Below are 20,202 nucleotides of genomic sequence, written 5' to 3'. Positions count from 1 at the left end.
AAAGCAGCAATCCAGCAAAGACAGGGCTGAAACCAAGAGAAAAATGGGTTTCTTGCCATGCAACTGGGTGGTCCACAGGGAGCCTGAGTGTTGCACTGAGTCTTGTGAAACTTAACACACCTCTGAGCACAAATATCTTCTTGACAGGATCAGGCATCTCATTTATCTACTGTTACATCCCAAGACTTTCCTGAAGCCATGTACTGCTGCTTTAAAACTCTGATCTTTGTGAAGCTGAAGGACAAGTGCTGGGGGATGGCTACTGATTTCCACTTGAGCCATGAGAATTTGTGGCTTCTTAGGAGGTTTCAGCCTTGGATCTGAAAAACACACTTTGGTGTGACTCCAGCCCAAAAGGATGGCTTTGTTCAGTCAACCTCCAATGGCAGCAACTGCAAATACTGCCACAGAAGACCCGGGGATGTAACGTACCCAGGTGTCACTGAGCTCAGCCTCTTCTGGTGGCCTGAGCTTGTGATGGCCTCCAGCACAGCTGATCTGGTTCTCTGCCCTTGCAGCCCGGGTTGGGTCACTCAGATAAACCCACCACCCATGGAGCAGCATACCCCTATCCTGTGATCACCTTGTCTCCACATGCTCCTGGTGCAGACTGGTCCCAGTGTGTGGTGGCTCAGCCCTTCTCCTTCCTGCTCCTCCAACAGCAGGGGTAAGGCAGGTTTGTCAGGGGGAGGCTGACCCCTGCCCTTGGAACAACCATCTCAAACACATACTCAACAGAAACAAGAGAGGGTCTCTAGAAAGTGGTGGGATGTATGGAAAGCCCTAAAGCAAAATGGCTGTATCTGTGAAAAAGATACATCCTCCATGCTTTTTCCACATGAATCTGACCTTTAAATCCTTACACTTACAGACACGCACACTCATACAAGTGAGCCATTCTCTTCGTCACTGAAGAACTGTCTGTGTCTACTGTGGGGCTTCTTGTACGCTGCTTTGTGGTTCAGGGCCATACAGTTGCGGTTGGGGTTGGGATAACACACCAGCATGGGTCATTCTAGACCTCTGTGTGTCTCCCTTGAAACAGTGTCAAGGGGTGGATGGGCAACTCCTCTCCCCTTACCACAGATGTGAAGCTTGAGCGTGCATTTGATGAGTCAAGGCACAAACCTTATTTTCAAAAACATGTATGTGAAGCTCTTGAGGTCATGATCCAGGACGGGTCAGCCAATGTGCTGTTTGAAAAGCATTACAGTATTCAAAATGAAATAATTTTTCTCCTTTGAATCACAGCAATCAACTGAAGTGCTTCCAGACCAGAGCCAACTGTTTGAAATTGGATACTTCATTTGTTTTGTGTAGTTTAGCACTGAGTCTCCATGTTGTCCGAGGGGGAAAAAAAAAAAACAAAACACCAACAAAAAACCCAACAACTTTCAAAGCCAAAAGGATTTGCCAAGCATGGGAATACTATTTTGCACTCTAATTAGCTGATCTGTCAGAATGTCAGAATGAGAATAAAAACAACACTTGGCTGCACTTAGGTTATTGAGGTACTGCCCAAACCAGGACAATACTGATGGTGGAGTTCAGACTTTTCACTGGCCCAAGGTTCAGCCATCACTGCACAGATGTAGCCCTCATGTTACCTGAAGTGTGATCAGTGCACTGACACCAGCGAGGAGGATGGCATGTACCAGTCTCACATCACACAAAGCTGTCCTTTGGTTTGGTTCTGTCTCTGCACTGATTGGGTTCATGTGGGCTGCAGAGGCTGGAATGCATCATTGACTCACAGACAAAGATGGCACAAAGCTAACAGTTTGACTAGAGCATCTCTGTCCCAAATGATTATTGATTATCTTAGTATAATTGTGACCAAAAACTGCTAAACATCAGACAAAAGAGTAGTTTGTTAGATTAAATTGAAAATAGAAGTCCCTATACAGTGTGGCACTCAGCCCAAGAGCATAAGTTGTTGTATCATCCTCCTTTCTCACAGGATGACTTACTTCTGACACAAATGGTGTATTTAATGCCTGGAGGATTTAAAGCTTAAGCTCTCAAAATTTCCTCTTTGGCCAACTTTGCCACATGAAGATTAAGTGTGCTGCTAATCAAAAGAAGTTGCTGAGCAATTGGCTAAAAACGTTGAAACCTTTCTCAGAATATCGTGTATCTGGGTCAGTTTTGCTTCTGATTTGTCTCCACTGAATGACCCAATATACAGTTAAGTACTACCAGGTAGTTAGTTACTTGAAAGCATGAAGAGAAGTAATTTTATTCATGTGTGCATCAAGGTGGCCACCTGCTTGAAGATCTGGCAAACCAGGACCTCAGCAGTCACTTGGAGACAGGAAACGCGATAGAGTTTCCATACAAGATTTTCTGCAGCAGTAAAGTAGAAGTAATTGCCAATGAAAACAGGTGTGAGCCTCCGGCTGCAAGCAGAGCAGCTGAGGGACCTTAGAGACAAGGATGTACACACCGGTGTGGCTCTATCCACATGTGCTCCTCCTTTAGAACTAGTTTATTGACTTGTGGGCTGATGTAGACATCTGGCTGGGTTTTATCGAGTCGTAATTTATTTGCATATCTACATTTCAAATTCAGTTCCAGATTGGAGTGGATCTCAGTTGTGGCACTTGTACCCTACCAACATATGAAAGTGTTTATATTGCCATTTTTAGGGAAAAGCAACTGGAAGTATCAGTGCAGAGCTCAACCAGAACTATGGCTATTGAATTGGTTTTTCAACAAATTATGTAAAACTCTAAGCAGTGCTGGATTTCAAAACAGAACCATATTTTGGCAGGAGTTCACACTAATGGGTCTGTAGAACATCACAGGGGTTTCGGACAGCTGGGCTCAACTCTGCAGCTCTGGGGAAAGCTCAGGGCAAACAAGTCCTCATTTCATCTTGTTCTTGTGAGCATTTTCATGGTCACCTTCCCACCACCTTGACTTCCACTTCAGCTCAAGGCTTTTTGGTCAGTTGAAGGATACATTTGGCTTGAGTTCAGCTGAGTTTTTGCTCAGAGAGGTTGAAATACATTGACAGGAAAGCGAAACCAGAATGTTATGAATTAGCAGTAACAAGATGTCCGATGAATGACATCAAAACTTGACTCAAGCTAAGGCCACAGCGATATACAAAGAGCCAGAAGACAGATAGGAACGGCAAAGGAAGCCAAAAAGGAACAATGCAGCAATGATAAGATAGCGGCTGGGAGAGAACAATGCGAAAATGATTGGGGCTAAATCTGTAGAAGAAAACTGTGCCTTGTGCCAAGAAAGAAACCCAAGGAAAATGGCAGGACTGACTGCAGTATAACTGATGGGTCTAGACAAGAGGGAGAGCCCAAGTGTCAGGAGCAAGGCTGGAAGGAGGAGAATAGAGGCCCAAACCTCCCAACAGCATGGGGATGTGGTTATCTCCTCGTGAGAGATTAAAAACTCCCAGGGAAAGCCCCTTGCCATAGACTGGAGCCCTGCTTTTGTTCGAGGGAATACAAAATAAAAAGGTGGGGGTGGAAGAAGCAGAGAGAGAGAAAAAAAGAAACCCTGATGGTAAACAGAGTGGAAGTGGGTGAGGCAGGGGAACAGGATTCAGTTCAGACTGACACATCAGCTATTTATTACTGTTTGTATCCCGATATCTTACATCTCAAAAGGAAGGCAAAGGCTTTGTCCTCAAGGCCTGGTTATCTGTGCCTGAGGATGGCTGGCAGCAGCGTGGTTCCCGTGATGAGAGACCATGTCCCTGTGATGGAGGTGGCGCCGGGCTGACCTTGTGTGTCAGCTGCGAGGTGCGGTGATGGGAACTGGAGCTCGGGGTTCTGGGTTGGTGACAGGCACCTGTCACATTTAACCTTTCCCTGTGGGCAAATGAAATAACTAAAAGAAATGTGGGTTGCTGTCAAGAAGGGAAAAGAAAGGTGACACTGCTGATTAGCTTTGAACATAGTGGGAATGGCACAGTTCAAGGAGTCCATCTCTGTTCAGCAAAACATGTAGGCATGTGCCTAGCTGTAGGCATCAAACAAGTCCTCAGCCAAGGCTTAGGTATAAGCTTTTTCTGTTTTTCTGAATTTAACTCATGCTTTAAAAACTTTGCAAACTTTAGATCAGGGACAGCAAAGCCAGTCTTGCTCTATTTTTCATATTTGTTCCCAGAGGCTTGTTGTCAAAATTGTACTCTGTGTACTTTTACAAAAGAAATCTAGGACATAATTATTTGAATAGAGAGCTATATGTGATAAAAATCTGTTTATACCACAACATCTCCAGCCAAATGATTGACGTATACATTTCTGTCCTTCCATTGATGTAACTTTTCAATTTCCTGTTGATGTCTAAGCTTGATTTATTTTTCCATTTATTTGGGTTTTACAAAGAGCACTAAAGAGCTTGGCACTTGAGTCTCTTTTTTTCGTCAGTTCAACCCTCTTAGTCCTCGATCGCTTCATTGTTTCTGCAAACAATGAAAAAGAGAGATGGAAAGAACAGCTGTGAACAGCTGGTTTGTTCACCAGGTGTCTGACTGGTATTCAAGTATCCTCTTCTGAGGGAGGCCTGTATTCCCTGAAAAACCCTAAAAAAGCAAAATTCAGAGTTCACTTTATTTGCTGCCTTCACACATGATGTGACACAGGTTTGCAGAGATCCTAGCAAGGAGCCTGAAAAATCAAAACAAACAAGAAAAGCTGCTTCAGGAAACCTCAGGGTTTTTTCTCTCTGGTTGCACCCCAGCTGAATCGAGCAGAGAACTCTGCAAGACCTCCTTAGGCAGATTTTGCCAAGTTATTTTTAGAGAATCTTTCCTCGTCTCATCATCCAACTCCTCTCTGTCTTCTTCACCCAACATCATACTCAACAAAGCAGTGGTCAGGAGTCAGAGCTGGTGACCACTGGTTTTGCAGAGCCACTTCAGCAGTGGCTGCTCACAACCATGGTTAACTCTTGCATTTTATTCTGCCTGAGAACCTGCACACTTGGGCAAAAAACCTCTACCTCTTCCCAGCTCATAAAAGTCCTCTGGTTCCTTGAAAAGTAGCTACGTGTTGCCAGTTGTCCCAAGGTAGCAGAGTCCTGAAAGCAAATCAAGAAAAAGCAGATTGAGTTAATATGCAAAACTGATTTATTGCCTGCAGATTTGTAACATGATCACACCAGCACTCAAACAAGCCCCAGAAATAGTGATATATTCCTTACATCCCACCCCATGGAGGTTTATTCAAGGCAAACAGAAAGAGAGGCAAACACGCATATGTCACCCTGAGGAAAGATGTAGAGATTTTCTGCCATACAGAACTGAGGAACTGTTGGACATCTCTGTCTGCAATGGCAAAAAATGGTGTGCAGCACTGCCAAAAGTTGGAGGCTTCAGTTCTTGACCTTCCCTTTCTCAGGCTGGGTACTGGAGTTTCTCCTGTATGTCTGTAGCACCCGACTTTTCTGGGAGCTCACCTAAGGGTGCCAGCACCTATTTTCCTCTTCCAGGCTGCAGCTGTGCTGGTGCAGAGGTTACCATCCCCAGCACCCCCCAGCTCTCGACACACCAAGTGCCTCTTGCTAACCTGCTCCAGCTGCTCCAGTCACAGTGAGCCAGATTGGCAAAATCCTGATTTACTGGGAATGAGGAAGGAAAGAATATAGCCCTTAATCTTCATATGCAATAAAACAAGAAGCTGTAGCGTTCTAAAACAAGAAGCTATATCTCTCACTTTGTGATCTCTCATATTAAGTGCTTTACTACCTGTGATAATAATTGTATTTCTGGCAGCCACAGTGTAGTTAATAACCCAAGTTCAGCTAAACACACATGCCTGAGCTGAATGCTGTGTGCACCTAAATCCATCCAATTCGGCAAAGCGTATGAGCATGTACTTCAGTGCCAGGGAAATAAGGGCAGTGTGTCCGTAAAGACTTGGCTAAGGTTATTTGTGCAGCACTGAGTCAGAACAGTGGAAAGGATGGGATAGTTTATGTGGTGTCACTTTGAGTTTGATAGTAAACTGAGATGTGTTAAGCAAAAGAAGATTCACTGAATTTGATGCAACCGTATCTACATTGTTCTGATTTTCTATCTGCATTACCTTGACTAGCTGTTGCAGAAGATATGTTATGGGACAGAAGACAAACCAAGCGAGCAGCCCAGCTCCAGCAGAATTGAAGCCTCGTTTGAGTCTGCTTTACCCATGCATGACCCACTCCAGGAGACTTGCATTCAATATCGAACATTTTCATTTTCTTCCTCCTGTTTCTAAGTCATTTCACTATTAAGAATAAGAAGGCATTTACATTTGCATATGCTTCTCAAGCAGCCAAGGACAAGTGGACTGACTAAATATTTCACAGCATGTCAAACTAGATTTGCCACAGTTTGAGGTAGTTTTGTTTGCTTGCTGGTCTCATGGGTGCAGCATTACAGACAAGGTGTCTCTTGGCTGGTTATCTGTCAAAATCCTCACATGCTGCCTTGGCTCTCACTGGAAAGTTACCTAGAGATGAAAAATAAGCACGTTCCCTTTCTTCAGGTATTAATCCTCTATAGGCTCTCACCCTAGAGAGTAGCACTGACTAATATGCACCCACACTCTGTTGCTATCAGCCAAGTTATGTTGATAAAGTCATAGAGATTTATCTCATGTGAAGATTTGGACACTGTTCTAAAATCAAGTCATGAGTTTTACCTTTCCCATCAAATCTGTCTTCCTGGTTAATGAAAAATTCAGTTAAATTTTAAACTATTTTATATGAACATTCAGCATCACTTGAATTGCATTCTACTGGAGATCATGAAAGGAGTAATGTCTGACTGCCACATCTTGCAAACCCACTGGTTAAGATTGAGCTCTCTAACCCCTCAGTCCCTTTGCCACACATCATCCTGGACTTGCTCACACTCTTCTGTAGGAAAATTAATTTTTTGCTTTCAAAAACCATATTCAAAGCAAATGTCACAGTACAGAATCAGATCCTTTCGGGTTTTGTTTCTTGCAGCACCAAATAGAGCCAGCCGAGCCCCAAGGCCAGAAGAGCCCTCCAGCGTGGAGCTCAGGTAGGAGTAATCTCCAGCACCTCATTTCTGTTTGATGCATCTCACCTGGGCCATGGAGTTGAGGGATACACCTCACCTGGAGCCCTGAGACAAAGAAAAAGCAATCAGAGAAATAGTTGATCAGCATCTGCCACCTCATGGCAACTGGTTTTATTTTACTGAGGACCAGATCCTCTCCAGCTGAGAGTTTTCTAGTAGGTTGATTTGCAGATAAAGGAAATTGGATTTAAGTCAGTGTGTTGCCCTGCTGAGTACAAAGGGCTGTAGGTGAGAAGTGTTTTTGGGGATGTGGTAGCAATGGTATCTGTGCTTCTTGGGTGAGGAGCTGAAGGCATTCAGGCAATATTTGTGAATGATGTTTAATATGGTAAGACTTTAGTCTTTGCTTTGAGCTTCTGACTTTTTTTGTCAAGATTCAGGATATGCTTAATCTCAAGTGCCAGCTGTCTCTTTCACCTCTGTAGAACTATTCACAGCCTCGAAGTCAGACATTTCACTGATGAGTGTATTTGTGGGTTTAGGGTCCCAAGAGGGAGCTGTAATACAAATAACTAAGTAGACTAGTTCTGTATCATAATGACTATTTGGTATTTTTAATTTTCATCTTCCTCTAGAATTTCTATTCCTTTCTCAAAAGTAGCATTTTAATAGCTGTTTTTTAATGCTGTAGAGATCAGATAGATAACAAATGCACCTCTGAAGCAGGAAATGGTTTAACCACTGCGCTCAAATGCTTCCTGAGAAAGAGCATCGTGTAAACCCTGAACAGTGGAAGCTCCTTTCTCCCTTCAGATGCTGACAGACGATTGACACCACTGACCAAAAGAGCTTAAAAAAGTAGAGGTCTCCTTCCTAATAAGCGGTGCTATGTCTTGCACAGAGGAATCTGGCTGAAATCGGGGGTCCCGGGCACCGTACGTGACCTGTCCGTGCCGCCGCCGCAGCAGCCCAGCGCCTCGGCGCGGCTCCCGGGCCTCGGGATGCTTTCATAAGGAAAGCAATAGCGCCTACGTGTGGCCAGCTTGTAGTAGGCATGTGGAAGGCTGTGGTGGTAATCTAAAACCTGAGCTGCAAGAGGCCTGTAGGAAAAAACAGAGGCATAAAGTCATGATATTTCCTCGTACAACTTGCTGTGCTCCACTTGGGTTGCTGTGAATTTAGGTGCACGGTGCTGCCACGTTGTTCTCCTGTGTGCTGCTGGCCTCCTGTCTATTCCTTGCCTCTCATTAATTTTAGTGGCACTGGTCAATTCCAGCCCCCTTTCACCAAAGTTCTCAAATATATGAAATTACTTCTTGCACAATGGAAAGAAGCAGGCAATAGGGGAGACCTGGGCAAGCAGCTCTTTGTAGCACGGGGAGGGGGAGTAAGGGAGGGGGTCCAAGCCCTCTTACACCCTGGCAGAGCTTGTGCTAGAGGAAGGCAAGACACCAAAAGCCACAGGCTAAATATACACTCATGTGTGGCCCCTTACAAACACCAAACACTGTTTAAGCAGGCATTTGCAGCACCCCAGAGGCGTCCCCAAAGAGCTCAGCAGCCCTGTTTCTGCCATTGGTGTCTGTTCATGATGTGCATAACAAATCTGCTTTAATTGGATTTGCTCTAGGCACTTGAGATTCAGCTGTAGGTATTAGAGTAACTGTGGTTTGGTTCCTGATCACACCAGGTTTCTCCCCACTGCCCTTAAATCTCTGCAGTTTCCCTCTTGCATGAGGAAGGGGATGGACTGGCAGCCCAGATCTGTCCAGGTCTGTGTCTCAGTGGTGCTGAAGCCACATGTGATGAGCTGTGTCTGGTCTCAGCCTGACCTCAGGCTTCACTGGGCAGTCAGCTGCCTCCTGTGAAACAAGTCACCGAAATTAAACACTGCAGCTGGGACAGCCCAGCTCCTGCCTCCCGGTGTCCCTTGCGTAGGGTGCAGGGACCTGCCATGGCCATGACCAGCTCACCAGGGCCACGGGGAAAGAGCAGATCCAGCACAGCTGGACAGGCGTGGGTCTCCTTCAGCAGTCGGAGGGCACCCGGGAGGGACATACCCCACCGGGGAGCACCCGCAGCCCCCTCCCTGGCATAGTAGGGTGAAGCACGGGGTGCCACGGTGCTGGGTGCTGAGCATCCCTGTGCTCCGTCCCACAGGGAGCGGGTGGCCGAGTGCAGGTACCCCCGCGTGCCACGGCTCTGCGGGGGCCGGCACACCCTCACCCACCCGCTGCAGCGCTGCCCGCACCCCCAGCCCCACCCACCCAGCGCCCCGCGGCCGCTCCAGCCCCGCACCCTGCTCCCCATCAAGGTAAGGATGACGAAGGTAGGGATACAGCGGGGGCAAGCGAGGCTGGGAGGGTGATGCTGAGCATCCAGGGTGGGGGTGGGGGGATCCGTGCCTCGGTTTCCCCAGGGGGAGCTGGGTGGGGGGGTTTGCCTGGGGATGCTGATTTGGGCCCCGTGTTTCAGCCAACCCCCTCTCTCCTTCCCAGCACGACGAGACGGAGCTGTTGGGCCAGGATGGCCACATCTACAGGGGCCGGCGGGGCAGGCAGCTGCCTGTGCTCGTGGGCAAGGAGGGTACGGCTGGGCCACGCTTGGGGAGGGGATGTGGCGGGGGTGAACTGGGCAGTGGAGTGGGCAGGGTGCCCGCGGGGTGCCAGGTTTTCCCCCTTTCCCCCCCGTGTGTTCTCCCTGGCTCCCCCCAGCCCAGCTCCCTCTGCTCCCTCCTGCCAGACTTCCCCAGGGCCAAGCCCAAGCTGTCCCCGAGGCAGTGGGATGCGAGGGACACCAGCCGCCTGCTCTCCCGGCCCCAGAGCACTGCGTCCTCGCTCAGCCAGCCAGGTACGGCCCTGCCAGGGCACCGGGGTGGGGGGAGAGGGCACCCTGCTGTGTCCTGGTGGGTGGGGGCAAGCAGGGTGGGATGGGGGTTTGGGGTGGAGTGGGGTGGGAGCAGGATGGAGGGGGAGGACTGGAAGATGGGGCAATCGATCCCCGTGTTGGAGCCAGAGCAAGGTGGAGGGATGTGGCGGGGTGGTCCTGGCCACTGTGGGACAACAGCCTGTCTGCTTCAGGGTGGGGGCCAGGACCCCGTTTCTGGGTGTCTCTGGCCAGGCAGGTGCCCATGGGCGGTGCCTGCCCCAGGGGCTGCAGGGGGGCTAACCCCTGCCCCTCGCCCCCAGGCATCCCCACCTCGCCAGAGCACAGGCCAGCCTCCTCCCACGGCCGCCTCTCCCAGGCACGGGGGCTCCTCCTGCCCCCCCAGCCCTCGTGGGACGGATCCAGCACCCCGGAAGCCAGGCAGGACTGGGGGTCCCCGACTGAACCCCCACCACCCCGGCCACCGAGCAGGCGAGCAAGCATCTCTGGCCAGCAGCAATAAAGGGCGATGGGCAGCCAAGCACCTGCGCGGCCTGAGTGGGGTGGCCCTGGGCTGGGATCTTCCCATCATGCATAAGGAGGGGTCGCAGCATCCCTTGCTCCTGCAAATTTCCTTAAGCTTTCTTTGCCTGAGCAGATATTATTAAGGTGCTTATGCCCTCTGAAAGAGCCTTGTGTGTTTGGTGATACGAGAGAAAGCAAGCAAGCTGCAGTGCGAGTCACAAATCCTTCGGATGAATTAGTGAGTCCAGCAGGTGAAAAATTGCACCTGGTAAAGCATGTGCCCTTTGAGAGGTGTTGCTCAGACGAGTCCCTTTGTTGTGCCCAGTCATGAAATACCCTTTTTTTTTTTAATTCCAAGTCCTGTTCTGGAGCACAAAGAAAGTCACTGACGTTTCCCATAAACTAGGTGCTGCTTTGTAGCTCTCCTTGCACAGGGATCTGTGAACTATTTGGATTTGCTTACTGTCTCTGAGGTCAGTACGAGGTGCCCACAGAAACTGAGAGTTTCATCTTTACGCAGCAGTGCTATTCATTTAAGGAGGAAAACAATGGTTAAACGAGTGGTTCCCCACTGAGGTGGGTGTCAGGATAATGTAAAGCACGTGCCTGTATCTGTGCACCAGTAAGACACAGTTAAGGGCCTCTTGTGTGGTGGAGCTGTTGCGGTTTGACTCAAGGCTAACTGACCTGGGCTTTTATTATTCTTCTTTAGTGATGATGATGGCCAAGGAGAAACCGCCAATAACTGTGGTTGGAGACGTTGGAGGAAGAATTGCCATCATTGTGGTATGGGTGTGATGGAGAGGAGCGGGGGGGTGGCTTCCTCCCAGCATCTTTTCTTGAGCTGCTTTATCCCAGAGGGTAGGAGGGACTGCTGGTGTAGGGGTGGGAACAGGATTGTTACCGCTGTTTTCTCCAGTTTTGCTGGTGGCTTTGGTTATTTCAGCTTTCTGCTGAAAACCCTTCGTATTTCAGTGCTTTAAGCTCTGAAATCTCCTTGCTCCCTTGAATCTACAAATATCAGATGTGTACAAATACTCAGCAAATCCAGGACATGCAGAGAAATCTCCTGAAGTATTTAAAAAAAAAAAACCAAACAAACCAACCAACCATAAAAAAAGCTCGCTGAGCTTTTCTTACATGCTGTGCCATGCTGCAGTGTAACTAATCAACATGCAGCTACTATCGCTGTGAAAAAAAATACCTTGCTGAAGATAAGCTCTGTTTGCCTGTGAGCATGTGCAGGGACTAGTTTGTTTCCAAGACACAATATTTGTTCTGCACACTAGCAAAAGGGTCTGTAAATTAGGGAAACGGTGTCCACAGATTTAAGTTGTGCACGTGGCTGTGCTTGAATCTCAACAGCAGCTGAAGTAGCCAGGGATTATATTCTTTTTGGCTATGTTTGTGGCCAAAGCTGCAGTACCTTGCAGATCCACTCCTGCCCTGCAGGCATGGTAGACTTCTGGTTTTGGTGTTATTTCTGTCTCTTCTCAGGATGACATCATCGATGATGTGGAAAGCTTTGTAGCTGCTGCAGAGATCCTGAAAGAGCGTGGAGCCTACAAGATTTTTGTGATGGCTACTCACGGGCTCCTGTCAGCAGATGCCCCCCGTCTCATAGAGGAATCCTCCATCGATGAGGTGCGTCTGCTTTCTGGGCTGGGGGGGAGGGCTGGCTCTGGTAACTGGGTTGATTTAAGGCACCAAAACCCACAAACTGATGTTCTTCCCCTGCCACGTAGCTCATCTCTGAAATGACTGGTTTCATCAGATGCTTTCAGTTAGCTGGTTCTTCACTGAAGAAAAAAAAAAAAAAACGTGTGTGATGATTACGTGTTCAGATCAGATCTGTGTATGTTTTCTCCTTAATGCACAGATATTAGCCATCCCTGCTTGGACACTTCTCTTCCCGCAGCTGGGTGCATGTGATCGCTTTCTCACTGCACAGACCTTCTACCTGACCCTCTGCCCCAGCTGATGACGGGCTGTTGGGTACCTTAAGATTTCAGACCTCGCCCTTAGTAGCAAACATGTCAGATCCTGCGCTCTAAATGCACCCGTCAGCCTGTGTGGAGGTGGCTGTTGCAGAGTGCTGGTTACGCCGGGCCCCTCAACAGATTGACTGTCATGTGGGGGAGACCATTTATTTTCATCTTTTTTTCCTAACATACACGGATTTCTCCCCCTGAACTGTGAAACAGCAGGTACACACCACTCGTGGAGTTGATCTAGGGTAGCTGTTGGTGAGAGCGAGCGTATCAGCAGCACAACTAACTGTCTTTTCTTTTTGGCACTCCATAGGTGGTAGTAACCAACACAGTTCCTCACGAGGTGCAGAAGCTGCAGTGCCCCAAGATAAAGACTGTGGATATCAGTTTGATTCTCTCTGAAGCCGTCCGACGAATCCACAATGGCGAGTCCACGGCCTATCTCTTCCGCAACATCACTGTCGATGACTAGACCTGGCGCTGCCCCCGTCCTGGCTTCCACAAGAGAAGGAAATATGCATGAAACGGCAATACCATAAATTATAGGCATAACACAACTGTTTATTCTTGTAGGAGCGTGAAGGTTTTCAGAGTCTTGAGCCATGAGATCTAATAGAAAGCATCAACCTGACCAGCACTTTACAGGTGAATAGAAGAGGCCACTGGCAATGGGGAGGATTACATCTTGAGAGAGATGGAGAAATGAGGTGGTGTTGAATTTTTTTAAGTTCCTTTTTTTTTTTTTTTTTAGTGTGTTGTCTCTTGCCCTATAGGGGGGGAACGAAAAGCAAAAAGAAGTAGCTGTCAGCTTATGAGAAGGGAATAGAGACTGCAAGTGGGCAGCAAGAGGAGACAGCCTTTGGGTTTCTGTTTCTGCCTGTGACTCGCCTGAGAGAGCGCAGAAGGCAGTGCTTTATTCAGGCAGCTGGGCAGGACTGCTCGCTGCTGGCAGAGCTGATCAGCAGAGCAGCTCCTTGCCAACCGAGTGGCCTCTCATCTCCTGCACAGCATAGCAAGGACTTTCATCAAAACTAAGTTAGCGAACATCCAGAAAGGGCAGCTTAGGGCAACCCATTCGCAGGGCTGCTCACATCCTTGCGTCGGGGCGCTGGGAACAAGCTCACGTGTGTCTCCCAGCAGGGCAAGGGGTGCTAGTTAATGCGCTGGCCTTTTCATTTTACGAGCCTTGGATCATTATTGTTCTTCAGTGGCAAGTCACATGAGGGTCTAAGTCCTCACTTGAAACTTGTCTGCACTGCAAAACGAGGCGCAGTTTCTGGAGTTGCATGGAGCTGATGAATTGTGGCAGTCTCATGGGGAAGGGGAGTTGGAACAATATCTGCCTCTAATGCAGCTGTTCTCTCCAAAACACTAACACTGAACCTGCAATAAAAAGCACAGAATTTTTCATTTTTGGTGGTTCCCCGGAACCTTGTACCCCCTGAACAGCTGCTCTGTCTGTACCATGGGGCTGTTGCTGTAACCAGGCTCACTTGGAGCTTCCATGGGGAAGTAGGACTCACTGCTTGCTCCTTTCTTGAGTGACACTAATCCTTGGCTGGAGGGGCACTTGAGAAAGCTGCACAAGGTGCTTGTGAAAGCTTTCGTCTCCAGGATGATACAAGGATAAATTCCCAAACTGTGATCTTCCCCCTTGATGAGGCTGACAAACACACTTCAGTAAAATCTATACCACTTTCTAGCCTGCTGATGCGTGGAACAAATCCTGCTTGGAGGCAGCAGCTTCAAAAGAGCACTGCTGATAACGGGCTGTCTCTAGCAGGCAGTTGTTTGGTTTTGCTTATCCTTCAACTTCTGCCTACATCCTTCTCTTCCACTCCAGCATCTAAAACGTGCGCGGTGCCTAGGGGCAGGCAGTGACTCTGGGAGAAGGACAAGCCTTGAACACTGGGCAAACAAGCGTGCCTTGGCCTGGGGGAGTTGGTCCTGCAGCATAGCGCCCTGTCTCGTAGCTGGTGGGGGTACGCAAGAGCCCGGAGCTCTTGGGTCATCTCCAGTATCCAGCATGGATTAAACCTCCGAGCCTGATCCCACGAGGGATGCTCGGGGCTGGATGAGGTCTTAAGGCTGTTGATGGTTTTCCTGCGTTTTCAAAGCACTGTGAACAAATCACAGCTGTACTCTGTGACCACAGCGTGGCTCCTTGGCCGGGGGGAGGAACACAGTGCTGTGCTGAAGTGTGTGAAGCCCTTGCAGGTGTCTGCGTGTGCCCTTGTTCTGAGCCAGTACCGGATCATACTCTTCACATTTTTAACACTGGCTTACACTATGAGCAGTATTGCTCTTTTCTCCCCTCAAACTCCTTGTCAGACCGGCCAGAAGCAAGGTCTGGGCTTGCTGAGTGTTCTTGCCCCAGTCAGGCTTGCTTGTACTGGGCTGTATTTGGGTGGAAACGGTGAAGCCACAGCACCGGTGAGCAGAGGGTTGTGCTGGTGTCCCCTGCATTGTACTCGGGACCACAACCTGAATTATTCTGACTGCTTCAAACCTTACCCTGACTAGAAGCCAAAAGCAGTTGGCTAAACTGAAGCCAGGAGATGTTCACATCTCAAAATTCTTAACTGCTTTAGGAAAACCAGTACCCTGTGTTTCCTGGGACAACAGGGGTGGCGGGGGGATGGTGCGTTGGGGACACAGCATCTGCCCGACCTGACCAACCCAGACCTAGGTTGCCATCCTGTCAGCATCAAACCTCAGCGTTTTCTCTCCAGCCCCAAGACCCTCCCCTTGCTGTTGCTGCACCACTGTGCTGATGGGGCCTGTGCTATTTTAGGGAGTCTTACAGCTTTTCCTGCCGGTCCCGAGTGCTGTCTAGACAGCTTGAGCAGCCCCTGGGCGTAGCTTTAGCACTCCTGAGCCCCCCGCTCTGCCGCTGACTTGGAGGTAAGACTTAGGGGCACTCCAAGGAGGGTTTAGCTTCTTGCCTCAGTGCATCTTGTTCCCATCTCTTAATCTCTCTGCTCCCTCTTTGAATTCAGTCCTCCCAGTTTGGAAGAGAAGAATACAGACTAGATGCTTTGGTTTTAATGCCTGAAAACAGGTATCTGGTGTCATTTAGAAGAGCGAGTTCTGCTTCCTGCTTGCCCACCCTCATCCTTTCTTGGAAATGGTCTTTGAGTGCCTCACCCAAGGGGGTGCTCTGACCGTGTGACGGTCCGACCTGGACGTTTCTAAGGGAAAAGAAAGTCTTGTTGATTATTTTTGTAAGTACTTTGATGGATCACTCGGGCTCGAAGATTTTTCCCAGTGTTTGAATACTTCCTGGGGCTGTCTGGATGCCTGTGTTTAGCTGCGTTTCTTTTTCCCCCGCTCTCACGGCTCCTTTGCTTCGGTGCAAGGTGCGAGAAATCTGTGTGTTGATGCAGTCAGCAGCAGCCTTCCACCATTGCCACGTCTGAGGGAGAGGGTAAAATCTGTCATGCTTTTGACACCTCAGCCAATAACTCAATGGAGGTGCTTCCTTGCCGGGACTGGGCTTGTCTGGGAGAGTTTCAGGGGGGAGCAGGGTGCCGGACGGGCAGGATGGTCTCTGTGCGCGGCGCAGCCACGGGCTGCAGGGAGCTGCGTCAAAATATTCGACGTCACCAGTTGTATTTTGTGTCGTCACAGTGGAAAAGGCAGCGGGGAGCCCGGGCCCTGCCCGCCGCCGGGGCCGCCGCGTCGCCTGGCAACGGGAGGCGCTGCGTTATCCCGCCCTGTAAACACGGGCACGTGGGCAGCGGGCTCGGCCAATGGGCAGCGGGCAGCGGCGGGTGGTGGCCAATGAGGAAAGGGAAGGGGTGGGCTCAGGGTGAGGGGCGGGGCTAGGGGAGAGCAGAGCGGCGGCGGGGACGGACGAGTAAGGTTGGGGGTGCGCGGTCGGGAGAGGGGGACTGGGGGGCTGGCGAGAAAGTGAGGCGGGGGGCAGGGGCAGGGGCAGGCAGAGCTGGGTATGAGGCTGGGGGTGGCCGGGGAAGGAGACACCCCTCCCTCTCCCCCAGACAGCCCTGCCCTCGGGGGGTCACCGTGTCACCCGCCCCCCCGCCGCTTCGACCACTTTCTGTGGTGAGGAGGAGGAGGGCGGCTGCCCATCCCTCCCACCCGCCCAGGTCCCCTCCAGGCAAAAGGGGTGCTGTCGTGTCCCCCCCGGTCAGGCTCTGTGTTTTCGGGCAGGGCAGCAGCCATGGACCCGCTCAGCCTGTCCCAGCTGCTGGACGTCGCCATCGGGCCGCCCCAGGTCGGGACCGTGAACTTCCCGGCGCTGCACAGCCTGCTGCAGGCCATGCTCAGGCACCTGGGCCTGCAGGACCTGCCTGCCCTGGGGCGAGGGCACAGCCCGACCCCCCTCCTGGGGCGGGACCAGCCCCCCGAGTCACCCCCGAGAGAAGAAGGGGGACAGGGCGGAGGCCCAGGCACAGAGTCGCTCACGCCCGCGAAGGACCCGCTGCAGGGGACCGTGAGCACTCCCCAGGACGCCTCCGTGGCTGCTGACAGGGGGCAGATGACGACAAAGATTGAAGAGAACGAGAGCAGCACCTCCAAGGTAGAGGCTCTTCCCTGTTCCCTGGGTGCCCCCCCCCGTGAGACACCCCCTCCTCTGGGGTCTGCACCACCATTGTGGTGCCCTTAGGTCTGGTTTAAGCCTGAGCTCGAGGTGGTATGTGGGGCTTCACTGTGGGAAAGGGATGGAGTTTTGGGGAGAAAGAGCTGGGGCTGAAATGCTGCTCCAGTTGCTCTGGGTTCTCCCCAAGTTGCCATCAGCAAGTCGTGGGTCCAGTACAGCAGCCGGTGCCCTCGGCTCCACCAGCCAGAGGCTCAGCACCTGTGGAGATCCAGCCCTACCACTCTCCATCCCTCCCTTCCCCACTCCTGACCCACAGCCAGGTACGGCACCCACTCCTCAGGCAGCTGAGAGGCTCCATCAGCATCTCATGAGCCTCGTCTCCCAGCCCAAATCCCCTTGGCTTGCCCAAGGGCTAGACCCAGCACTGGTGGGGACTGGAGAGGGGCCTCATCCTGCACAACGCTGAGCCATTTGGGGCTGCGAGCATCCCCAGTGGGAGGAAATAAGCTCAGGTTCAAGGAAACGGTCACCTTGGGTGCTGCAGGGCCGGATCCTGCTGGGGCTGGGACATGTAGGGAGAAGGCAGCAGGGAGGGTTTCCCCGGGTGGCTGAGCTCACCCTCCTCGGGGCAGGCCCCTGCTTGATCGCTCCCCGCTTCGTTAGCCGCGGTTGCCGCTGCCCTCGCGGGCCAGGCTGTGGTTGAGAGGGTGGCAGCAGCTCTTTGCCCTTTGGATCGGCTTCAGTAGTCTTGCCCAGAGCCCGGTGTGGGGAGGCAGGGCTGGATCTGTCCCCACTTACTTGGGCTGTGCAGTGGGCCCCCCCCGGGGCAGGGTTGGGGGGGGTCTCTGGGGAGCTGCTGCCGCTTCTTGGCTGCTGAAGGTGTGATGAATGGTAAGTGCTGCCCGCAGTGCCCCCGGGACTCACCCCCGCCACTCCCCTCTCTCAGGCCGTGGCGCTCTACCAGGATCTCCTCGAGGAGATGGGCAGGATGAAGGCGGCGCAGTCCCGCATGGAGGAGAACATTCGGATGATCCGCGAGACGCTTGGCATGGTGAGCTGCTGCCGGTGTCCCCAGGAGGCAGCTGGGCCCTCACCCCGCTCCCTGCCTCTGTGTCACCCTGCCACCCCTGCCCCACGGCCCTGGGTGTCACCCGGCGTGAAGGGTGCCAGGAGGGAAGAGCAGGAAGGGTGTCCCAAGGCTGAAGAGGTAACTGCATGCACCAACCAAAGTGGTGCTAAGACATTTTTTAACTAAGCAGCTGTAAAGAAAGAAACATGGGTGCTAAGAAGGAGAGGAGATAAAGATCTACCCATGCAACACAGCCACAACCCTGCCTGGCATCCCTCTGTCCTGTGCCCAAGTTAATTTTTGGATGCTCCTTTTCAATCCTGCTCCTGTGTCTGGGCTGCCATCCCTCTCCTTGTCCCGCTCCAGGGGAATCTCCAGGACGCTGCCAGCCAGCTGCCGGCCCTCCGTGACCGGACAGCGTTGGACAGTGACATGGTACGGCCGCGCGCACGCCCGGATCCTGCTCCGGGAAGGAGGCGGCTGCGTGCCCGGGGCACCGGTGCACCCAGTCCCTCGGTGTCAGGGCACGGTCCCAGCAGGGCTGGGCAGCGATGCTGGAGGGGGTCAGTGCTCCTGTGGGTGCCATCTCACCCGGCTACGTGGCCAGGGTTGACCCCCTAATCCCCTTTTTCCCCAGAAAAAGCTGAAGGAAAGGCTGAGCCTCTCCCCAGCCCCGGAGCAGGTAAGCAACTTGGTGCGCTGGGAGGTGCTGGAGGATTGCCTGGTGGGCAGCAAAGCAGGAGGAGGAGAAGGAGGAGGAGAGGGCCGAGGTCTGTCGGTGGTGAGTGCTGGGGCATCCCAGCTATGGGAGTGGGACTCAGCAGGACCGCAGCCCCCGGGGCCTCGGCGGAGGTTTGCTCAGCACTTCTCTTCCCTGTGCATCCCGCCGGGAGGCAGGACCTGGCACCAGCAGAGCCAGGGCAGCTCCTCGGCTGCCCCAACAGAGACCTCCTCATCGTCCTCATCGTCTGTGCCACTGACAGCCCCCAACAGCCCCTCCGTGGGGCAAGGGAGCGCCCGAAACCCTTGGGGTGACCGCGCAGCCCCCTGTCCTTGCTCAGCGTTGGGCAGGACCACGGCTCCCTGCCCTCCTGGTCTCTCTGGGGCTGGTAGGTGGGAGCCGGGGACAGCGGAGGGACATTTTGGGGCAAACCCCAGCATTCTGCACCATGAGATGGTTTCCAAATCCTACCTGGGGCTGCTGCTCCTGAAATGAAGGCGCAGCCCATTAGGCTGGGAAGCGGGTCTGGTCCAGCAGCTCTGGAGTACAGAATCCCATTGCTGGAGAGAAGAATGCCTTGCTGTTGTGTCAGGTGGCATCAGCAGGGGGTTTGCTGATCTCCAGGATCGGCTGCTGAAATGACTCTGCAGGCACAGAGGTGGCCAAAGGACTAAGGGGACTGGGGAGGGGCCGTGCGGCTGGGGCGCCCGGGGGTCCCTGTGGGTTGGGCAGTCTCTGCCTTTGGGGTACTTGAGTTTGGCTCCGTGAGCTGGGGGGTTTGAGGACAGGGCGGGCGGCCCTTGCCGCTGCACTTCCGCCCATAAACCTGCTCCCCTTTGCCTCCTCTTCGCAGGATGGCAGTGAGGGCCAGGCTGCCCCCGCCGAGCCCCCCACTGCAGACATGGACACCCCGCATGGGGCAAGCTCAGCGCTGGGACTGAAGGGACCAGGGACACAGCCTGCACCCAGGACCAGCAAAGGGACCAGCAAGGGGACTCCACAGACACAGCCTGGCTCCCCGGCGATGCAGAGAGCACCAGTGGCCCCTGAGAAGGGGGCAGGTACTTCCTTGTCGACGCAGAAGTCTCGGACACAACTTAGACGACCAACGTGATCAAGTTGATGCCACTTTATTAAAGGCTACGCAGCAATTTATACTCTATCACAAGCTTCACGCGCCGCTATCTTATTGCTAATAGGCTAAAGCTACTTGTTCACGCGCCCTTCTGCCCTCTATGATTGGTCCCAGTGTGGTGTCCACGCGCTGCTCTCCCCCCAGGTAGACCCCCTGTTTTCGACATTCCAACATCTTTATCTCTTGGCCAGGAATGTAGTTTCTCAGGCCGTCTCGGCCTTTTTTATGTCCTTGAACACAGCTGCAGCTTGCTGTTACAGTGAGGCCCCTTGGTCTGGATCGCTCACAACATATCCGTTGTTCTCCAGCGATGCCACACTTCCTCAGTTGAG

General features: G+C 52.0%; 2 protein-coding genes across 2 annotated transcripts; both read left to right on the top strand.

Moving 5' to 3' along the window:
• Positions 1–9,022: 9,022 nt before the first annotated feature.
• LOC141932998 (uncharacterized) lies at positions 9,023–13,791 on the top strand. Its single transcript, XM_074847245.1, has 8 exons — positions 9,023–9,314; positions 9,499–9,586; positions 9,743–9,850; positions 10,189–10,490; positions 10,580–10,681; positions 11,068–11,176; positions 11,888–12,034; positions 12,695–13,791. The coding sequence occupies exons 2-8, from the start codon at positions 9,527–9,529 to the stop codon at positions 12,851–12,853; spliced, it is 987 nt and encodes a 328-aa protein (XP_074703346.1). The 5' UTR covers positions 9,023–9,314; positions 9,499–9,526; the 3' UTR covers positions 12,854–13,791.
• Positions 13,792–16,564: 2,773 nt separating this feature from the next.
• On the top strand, positions 16,565–19,849 carry LOC141932997 (uncharacterized). The gene is made up of 5 exons (XM_074847244.1): positions 16,565–16,924; positions 17,892–17,996; positions 18,381–18,449; positions 18,652–18,795; positions 19,589–19,849. Exons 1-5 carry the CDS (start codon positions 16,565–16,567, stop codon positions 19,847–19,849), a joined length of 939 nt encoding a protein of 312 aa, XP_074703345.1.
• Positions 19,850–20,202: the final 353 nt, after the last annotated feature.

The sequence above is a fragment of the Strix aluco genome, chromosome 21, assembly GCF_031877795.1.
Source record: "Strix aluco isolate bStrAlu1 chromosome 21, bStrAlu1.hap1, whole genome shotgun sequence".
NCBI lineage: Eukaryota > Metazoa > Chordata > Aves > Strigiformes > Strigidae > Strix > Strix aluco.
This window is presented reverse-complemented; position numbering and strand designations above follow the sequence as displayed.